Consider the following 9,611-nt stretch of genomic DNA (forward strand, 5'->3'; position numbering starts at 1 on the left):
ATAAGTTAACCTCTGATGTTCCATATATACATTATTTACATATTGGAGAATAAGGCATTTACATCTGACATTTACCCTATATGATAGCTATATTCTTAAAATGGAATGTGGGAGGAATGGCAAGTTTGAATACATTATGATATCTAGTAGGAAATACAGGTTTCAGGTTAAACTTTAAAGGAGGAAACAAATGCACAATTAACTATTTCTCAATACATGAAATACAGGTTTTTTCCAACCTTGGAACAATTCTAAAGTTTTATTAGTAGATTATAATAGAAGCACTAAGGAACTTGTCAGTGTTTATATTTTCTGGAAATTAATGCTTCTATTGTTTTAGAAAAACAGACAGTACAGGTCAAATGAGAAGTTGAATAATCAGACATAATGTCATTTTCAAACCAGAGTAAGTCTATGTATTCTTCCCTAATTATCAAATCCTGCCCCATATTCCTAACTTCATGTTTAGTCTAAATTTCTGATTATCAAGAAAACAATATGTTAACATGTTTAAATGATTTTTAACATATTTTGCTTATTTGTAAAGACTCACAGAGAGCTAGCTGGGGGTATCACTAGGGGCATAAAATGTAGCAATAATTACTAACCTTTTGATTTGTAGTCTGCGATGACTTTTAAAAATCAATTATTAACATAAATGCATGCCCAATTCTAGATAGAAAATATGTATTTAATAAAGTAATCAAAGCAATATGAACTTTGCTTAAGGTGTGCCACAATCCAAGGAAAGTAAAACATTTTACATAAAGAAGTATATAAATACAAAGGTTTGTTTGCCAACTGATCTCGCCCTACTCTTATTTACATAGGAATAGACTGTACTTCTATATTTACTCCATAATGCCCCTTATATTCTATTTATTCATAACTATACTTTCATTTTATATTATAAGAATTATTTTTATGTCAGAAAGACTAAATAATTATCTCTGCTTTTTATGGGACACTGGTAAACCAGTATTCTTGGCCTACTTTTTTAATGTGAAAAAATAATAAGCTGAAAACTATTATCTGCAAACAACTCAAAACATGTATAATCAGTTAAATCATATAATTCGTTTAGATTGGATTCTGCCATGCATCCAAATTACCAGCAAATTTATTAAAGAAAGAATTTTTAATGTATCCATTTTATTATTTTGCCAATTCTATGCAACTCTTTTTTCGATACACTATAACTATTCTACTGTACAGCTAAATGTCAATCCACTGAATCTACCCTTATTAATACTTTACTACTAAGCATTAATACCTAATAAACACTTTTTGTGTAAGGATTAATATACCATAGATAACAATCCATAGATTATATATACCTAACAGTGCAGAACAGCAAACAACTAACGACATAAATTGAAGTTTTTGAGGGCATGCCCACCTCAGTTTGAAATATTTTCCCCTTTTCCTGTACATGCTAATTCAAGAGAGCCATGCATCGGCTCTCATGGTAAAGAAATACATAAGCAGCTGACCAGTTTTATACATGGGGCTCCACCTTATAAATTAAGGAATGTCAAGAAAAAAAACCCCTCACCTTTTCTTCAGCAGATTTTACTACATTTATTATTCTTTGTACTCCAAGCTCTTGATCCTGATGAGCTGCATCTTCATCAAATGTAAACAAGCAGGTGTTCTGGAAGAGATAGGAAGAAAGAGAAAAAGTGACATACCCAAAGCTATTAAAAAGGCCTAAACATTACTGAAATTGAAAAAGTGAAACAGCAAACACTGGAGAAGTCTAAACTAGTGAAAATTGTGCTTGAAATAATATATTAACAAGATGCATGGCAATGCACTTTCTGTGCAAACCCTCAATTTCCCTTGAGCTTTTGCCAAATTACAACAATTTATATAGAAGAATGTCATGTTATGTAGATTTTAGCCTGTGATGCTGAGGAATAAAGTTAAGAACCCAATCTTCAATTAAATGCTGCTTCATTATAAATCAAGACTTCTGCTATTTCAAAGTTTTGCTAATGTATTTAATTAGGGGAGGCCCTGGTAACCACCTGCACTATGTTGCCAGTCTATTGCTTAGTGAAATTAATTCAAATCATTCTTATCATCAGTGTTGATTCACAGAGTTTTAAAAATAAGTTTTGAGTGTACACTCTTAGTTCTTTATTGTGCTACCTATGGTAGGTGCACTAGATTAAAGAATATTATGAAAAAGCAACAGTACCCGCAGGAATTAAATCATGTGAACCAAAATAAGGTGTAGTAAATATCTGTTTGGTTTCAAACTTCCATGGGAATAAATAACTGGGAATTAACTAACTGCAATTTGTTAATCCGGTTTAAATATATTTGCATTTACTCTTAAGAAACCTTTTCTGTGGTATGCTGGATGTCCATGTTCAATTTTGCCATCAAATTTAAGTATAAAAATCCCTATGGACCTATAAAAATCCTACTTCTGGCTGGTTTTCTCAATACAAGAAATATAGTGTATTATAATAGGCTTGTTTATATAATATCTTTAGCTCCCTTCTGGAGGTCTCGCTCTTCACCTAGGTCTTGTTAGTATGAATTTATTTTGGTTTTCCTTTCCTTTGTTCTTTCCCTCACCTCTTTAATGATTATGTACTTCCTTTTAATTTAATTTTATATTATTGTATTTAATATTTTGTTATAATCTGCTTTGAGATGTAACTGTATGCTATAAAAGATATTAAATATGGCATAATCCCTAGAATAAATGCAATAATTTTTCATCTTCATTTAAACATTGATTGCTTCACAAAATGCACTAAACCATCATTTAATTATGTTTCATTGAATACAACTGAGGTTTTAAGGCTACAATTGAGCCCAAAATTTCAATTGTTCAGCAAGGCAGTTGTTAACTGAGTTTTGTCCCATTTTATGATCTTTTTGTCACAGTTGTTAAGTGAATCACTGCAGCTAAGTGAATCATGTGGTCATTAAGTGAATTTGGCTTCTGCCTTTGACTTTGCTTGTTGGAAGTCAGCTGGGAAGGTTGCAAATTGTGATCACATGACCCTGGAACAGTGCAACTGTCATAAATACATGTCAGTTGTCAAGCACTCAAATTATGATTAAGTGATCATGTGAATGCTACAACTGTCATAAGTGTAAACAGTCATAAATCACTTTTTTCCTGGTGTAACTTCAAATGGTCACTAAATGAATGATTGTAAGTCAAGGACTACCTGTAAGCTAACAAATAAATAGCTCCATTCATTTACTAAACCATAAATCAAAATTTATATATTACAGTGCCTTGGTTCAGAAACAAATTGCATAGAGGTTTAATGTGATGTGTGAATCCAGGACATGTTCCACAATGAATACTGATTATCTTAGAATGAGTACATGAGTAAGCTCTGCTCATTGTCATATTATCATACTATGACCTCCAATTGGACAATATTATATAGGGTTGTAATATAAGGCCCAAAACATCAAGCTTGTTCAGAAGTTGCTGCTACATACAATTTTATTTATTCAGTGTATTTGATTATCCTTCCATCACTAGCACTGTAGCTGGATATGTGGACTAAGGATAATGGGAGTTGGGTCCAATCTGGAAAGTGTCAGATTGGAAAAAGCTGTTCAGCCCCTCATCTTTATTTAAATCAATCCTTAAGTAACTTCATGGGCTGCCCACCCACCTTTTTTGGCATCAAGTTTAAGAGGCCAAACCAAATGATTTGTGTTTTGAATGTGTTCCTGACAAAAGGCAGTCAGGCACAGAGAACTATTTTCCTATTATACAGTCAGGCCTAATTTCACAGACTGTGGTATTCTGTACATAAAATTAGGCTATACTAAATATAAATGTTCATCACAAAACCCTTGGTTGTTTAGCAATAAAATGAGTTAATATATTTATGACTGCAAGCTCTCTATTCTTTACATTTCCAAATGTGTTTAAATATAAGAAATAATTTTAGTGGAAAACAGCATGAAGGGGAGAGGGAACAAATATGTTCACCTTATTTAAATATCTAGTGGAGAACAGAACTCAGGTGTCATCTATATTGCCAAATACAATAATAAAGAACGTAACATCTGTGGCATGTGCTTTGTGATGGACTGTGTTCCCTTTATTCCAAGGCTTGTTTGTTATGGTGGCGAAGCAGCAAAAACAAATGCAGTTTTGCGATGACAACATTGTTTTGAATTTGGAAGGCTGAGTGAGGAAGTAGAAACACTGTCTGCCAAGCAGTGAGCTAAAATGAAGAGGATGCAGTTGTTTTCTTGGAAAGGATGTACGCATGCAAGGTATTGTTAATTTCCTATCAGAGTTTCTACAGTAAGTTTGTTTCCTACTCTTTGACCCTCTTCCCCAAATTACTGTTTAATTTTCCATTTTAAAAGTTATTACTGGAACACACACAATAGTAGGCTGGAAAGTCACATTAAGTAGGATAAATGAATTCTCTCAGCCATTCCTCAAAAATAAGCAGGGGAAAATTAATGATCATTTTATCCTATTAACTATTACGTTCTAGAAATTTAGGAAGGAGTCACCATGACTATACCTGCAAATACAGGTAGTCCTCGAGTTATGACCACAATTGAGCCCAACATTTATGTTGCTAATTGAAACATTGAGTGAGTTTCACTCCATTTTATGACCTTTCTTGCAACAGTTGTTAAATGAATCATTGCAGTTGTTAAGTTAGTAACAGGGTGAATCTGGCTTCCCCACTGACTTTGCTTGTCAGAAGGTTGCAAAAGCTGATAACATGACCCCAGGACACTACAACGATCATAAATATGAACCAATTGCCAAGCATCTGAATTTTGATCACGTGACCATAGGGATGCTGTGATGGTTATAAGTGTGAAAAATGGTCATAAGCCATTTTTTTCAGTGCCATTGTAACTTTGAACAGTTACTAAATGAACTGTTGTAAATCAAGGACTACCTGTACTTTTAAGGGCTAGGGAAGAAGAGTATCTATCACCTTTTCCCCTGAAAGAGACACCCCCCCATTGAATTCAAGATAATTTCCGTTTAGGATCGAACCATTACTAAGCAGGTTCTGTTGATTTTTTTTTAGCCACATTCCCCCACACAACAGGATTGCATAACAAGACAAAACCCTACAGGTCAGTGCAAACCTTTACACGCCTAATCAAGACACATTTTTTAGCAGTAGAAGGTCCCCAGTACAACGATTATCACTAAGGCGCTGTCTGAGCTTTGCGTTCTAGTTTTACCTCCGTGGGTTAGTTATATCTGATGCGAAAAACTCCTGGCTAAAAGTACCGAAGTTAACTGGAGCTCACGGACGTCTCATCACACACACACACAAAAAAAACAAAAACAAAAAAAACCCCAACCTTGCTGGACTGGGGTCCGGCTATTCACTCACCTCCCGCAATCCGGCTTCCTTGTTCAGCGCTGCGATCCAGGCTTTCTGCCACTCGCTCTTCCAGCTATTCAGGGACAGCAGCCAGGTGAAAAGGGAGCCCCCCTCGTCCTCTTGCAGGAGTCCCGGGCGCGACGGCCGGGGAGGCGGCTTCCCACCGCCTTGCCGCAGGACGCTCAGGCCATATTGCACCAGGTAGACGGTCAGGACGGCCAAAGCGGCTGTAAACAAGGAGAGCAGCGAGAACCGCTGGAGTTCATCCAGCCACCAAGCCAGCCAAGACATGACTGACCATATTTACCGGGCCGGCTCGCTTCCTCTCAAGAGCGGGGAAGCCCTTCGCATGGCAAGGCGCCTTCCCTCCGCGGCAAACTCCGGGCATGCGTCCTTCCCTCCGGTCCCTCAGAGAAGCCTCTCCCGGGCTAAGTCCACAGCCTCGGCTGGGAGCGAAAGCGCGCGGATGACGAAAGGGCTCGGGCCAGGTGTTCGCCTTCCGCCTCGGCCAAACGGGCGCGCTTGAGAGGTCGGAGAGGCGCAGCCAGCAAGATGCGGCGAGCGGGAACGGCAACGTCACGGGAGCGGCCCCGCGCGCGAGCTGAGCTTTCACAGGACTGACGCGCGGCACCGCCGCCCGCGGGCGACGGCCGGGAGGAGCGGTCAAGCGGGTCACCAAAGGAAAACATTCCCAGGCCAGAAAGGAAAAGCGGAGGCGACCCAGTTTGCGCCCTCTTCCTCCCGAGGAGCCGGGCGGGGATTTCTCCCGCTGTCAGCTACGTCCTGCTCTTGACGCGGCGCTCCTCTTTTCCGGCTCTTCAGGCCCTTAAGCTTCGCCGGAGGCTTATCACAATCGCTGGAGGCTTTCAAAAAGAGACTGGACAATCGAAATGGCATAGGGAGGGTCCCCTGCTCGAGCAGTGGGTTGAGTAGAAGACCTCCAAGGTCCCTTCCTCCTCTGTCATTATCTATGCTCTAAGGCCGCTCTATTGCACAGCTCCTGGACGTCCGCTCGAATCCTAGAGCCCTTTCAAGGTGCTGACTGCAATCCCTGCGTTGGAAACAAAGGGCTCTTTCCCCACACCCTTAGCTTGGGCTTTTCTTGCCTTCCACTGGACGACAGCTGTCCCTTTGCTGTGTCTCAAAAACGAGGTCAACCAAATTGTGCCCACATAGGAGGGTAGGGTTGCAACTGCAAAGGACAAGGAAAAGTCCCTGTTGCTTGCTCCCCCACCCAGCCCACCCCACCCCCACCCAGCGTGCTTGCTTGGGATCACCACTGCCACTCCCATGACGCTGGGAGGCAGCAGCAGTTCTCTTCAGCACTGGTGGAAGTAAAGACTGATATCTGGGTGGAAGACAGGCAGTGAGTGGCATTCTGAAAGATTCAGGTGCTTTTATAAGAATGGCAAAAGCGGTGTCACCCCACATCTTGTATGTACAGGATCACAAGATGGAAAAGGGGCAGCATTTGATTTGAAAAGCTGCAACACTGCTTTATTGGGCTGTCATCCCTAACTCTCCCCCCTCCCCCGGCAGATGCACTGGAGGTGTCTGGTAAGAACATTGACCTCATGGAATACCTTCCACAAGGTTGGCATTCAGTGAAACCAAAAAGAGAACAGAACAACTTGACTGCCCACAAGGTTCTGCTGTTTCCAGCAGGCAAAGGAGAAATGACCATGGGGATACATCTGTGGCCAGATGAGAGGGGATGGTCCTTCACTCCCCTCCCTGTGAATCCAGATGCTGACACAAAGGAGGACTTGAATTGATTTTTCATAGAAACTACTTTCCTTCTGGATTTCTTTGATGCAGCCTGCATCTGCTTTAGTGGCAGATGTCCTCAGGTGAAGACACTGGTGTGAGGTCATGTCATTACTCTTAAGCAAGCCATCTTGAAGCTGAGCTTTATTGCGCCTCAGCAACATCTCACAGTTTTGATTGCAGGACGTTTCAGGGCAATGGATGGTGCCTTTACTTCTGTCTTTTCCTACTGATCCAACATTATGTACCAATGGGGGAAAAAAATCACCAGAACCTTTCCTGAATTAATGCCAGAAATTTCCTGCCCTGTATGTTATGTTCCTTTTATGCTCTATAGACCCTAATTTTTCCTCAGGAGCATTTTTTCCCCTTTTTACTTGTTAGGTTTAATATCAATTTATTCATTGTCTTGGAAATATGCATTTTCTCAGCATATGGAGTATCAAAGAATTGCTATTTCCATGACAAAAAGAATCTGTACTTTTCAAAGTCACTGCACTAAAGGCCCCTGCCAAGCCATACCTCACCCTTTTATTGCCCTTGTCTCTGCTTGATTTTCTCACCTCTAAACAAAACAGATCCTTTAGTTTTCAGCAAAACAGGGAAGCTACCCATCAATTTTATTTTCAAAGAAAGCTTATAAGGTTCATTTGGGGTTCAGATGCAAAGATTTTGCTTTGTAACTTGCCAACTCCCCACCTTTCTGGTTTTTTTTTTTTTTTTTTTTTTTGTAAATAAAAAGGGGGCATAGGGAACTTTAAGGCCACTAAACGTGCTATCTGCTGGCAGATTATCATTTGTGTCTGCTTTACTGGGGCCACACTACATTGCGTAATTCAACAGAAGTAAACACTATAGTTTTAAAATAAATTCAGTATAACATCCATAAAGGCCAATGGGTCCTAGAAGGAATGGATCCATGAGTTTTGCAATGAAAATTGTGGTCACAATCTAGGGGTAAAATAGGTTCCATATGGCTTAAGTTTTATGAAAGCCTAGATGGACAACTCCAATGAATGAAGGTATGTATGTTCACAAAATGGCTGCCATTATGGACATCGCCAGTAAAAATGCACATTAGCCAGAAGGCAAAACAGACTTTTCTCCATCATCCACAGTACTACTGTTAAAAACAAAGAAGATATTGACACTGATGCGCTGCTCTGCCAAAGTATATGCTGAAAAGAGGCGTATTGGTGCCTAGTATTTTTGTTTTGACAGAGTAACAGAAAGTAAAATTGTGTAGACAGAGAATTTCAAGTAGTTGTGGGAAGACCCCCCCCCCCCGAAGAATGAAATGTTTTGGGAAATATTTAAAAAAGGCAGAATATTATATTTCCCTAAAGCAGAAATATGTTTTTAGAGGCAGAAAGCAGCCCCCAGTCTTTCTTAATAGCCCACAGCAGATGCCAACACTTAAGGAGATAAAAAGCTTATTGAAAGACGAAGCCAATTATCTAGATGGCTCCATTCATAAGCAAAGCAAACACTGCCAGCAGAAGCCCATTCAAGACAGGAAAGTTTGACAGCTAACGAAAGCAGAATGGTAGGATTAGAACAAGCAGCCCCTCACCCAAGATCCAACACAGGAGGAAAGCCATTAGCTACAATAGGAATTGCCCAACATCCTTTCAGAACGTAAGCCCCTTCATTGCACAACCCCCAGAACAGTTCAAATTTCAAAGTCACAGAAACCTATAAAGTTCCATCCACGCATTCAACCATTTGGTCAGCTGCCCCAGAACCACAAACCCTGGTGCCCTGTTCATAAATGGACCTTCTTTCCAATCAGCCTCCATTTCATTTCCAGCATCTTTCTTCCAGTTTGGAACTGAACCAGATGGATTTTCCTTCCAACATAGTGTTGTATAACATATTTTGAATTTAAATAATTTCTAATTAAAACAAGCTCTATTGCAAGTTCAAAACAGTTGTTTTGCTCAGTTCAGGTGTATCTTGAGTTCAAACCAGCTCCAAAATGACTGAAATAATTTGTCTTGATTCAACACAGCTGTTTTGCATGCAACACAAGAGAGGACAATTTGAGTTCAAGACGGTTTAGTTTAGAAATTTATTTATTTTAGTAATAAAATTTGTATAGCTTCCCATTTCACCAAAAGTGACTCTGGGCAGTGCACAATTGGAATGATTGTGCAGAAATGATTTATGTATTTATACTTTCAAAAGAACAATAGGCTGCCTATTTTTGCTTGTAAATTGTAAGTGTTGGCACTTTCCAGTATTGTTTTGATTGTCTTATCTTACTCAATAAACCCAACAAATAGAGAAATTAGAGTTCTAACTTTTGAATCCATAGGAAAGATTTAATAGCCAGAAGATTTACTTAACAGATTTGTTCTTAAATAATACATGTCACATTTCAAAGCAATGTTTTTATCAATGTAATGTAGTGCATAACATTTCTAACATAAATGTAACCTTGATGGAAACTAGTCCAGTGTCATTTTCGGGACTTGTAATCTT

General features: G+C 39.3%; 1 protein-coding gene across 1 annotated transcript in view; it reads right to left on the bottom strand.

The window, feature by feature from the left end:
- C2CD2 (C2 calcium dependent domain containing 2) overlaps positions 1-9,405 on the bottom strand; it is a 41,343-nt gene extending 31,938 nt beyond the window's left edge. The window contains exons 1-2 of the mRNA XM_034423955.3: positions 5,370-9,405; positions 1,556-1,654 (exon numbers count right to left, since the gene is read on the bottom strand). Coding sequence (XP_034279846.1) covers positions 1,556-1,654; positions 5,370-5,651 — 381 coding nt within the window. The 5' untranslated portion in view covers positions 5,652-9,405. The remainder of the gene's footprint in view (positions 1-1,555; positions 1,655-5,369) is intronic.
- Positions 9,406-9,611: the final 206 nt, after the last annotated feature.

The sequence above is a fragment of the Pantherophis guttatus genome, chromosome 5 (genome assembly GCF_059756535.1).
Source record: "Pantherophis guttatus breed Tessera chromosome 5, ASM5975653v1, whole genome shotgun sequence".
In the NCBI taxonomy this organism is placed as follows: domain Eukaryota; kingdom Metazoa; phylum Chordata; class Lepidosauria; order Squamata; family Colubridae; genus Pantherophis; species Pantherophis guttatus.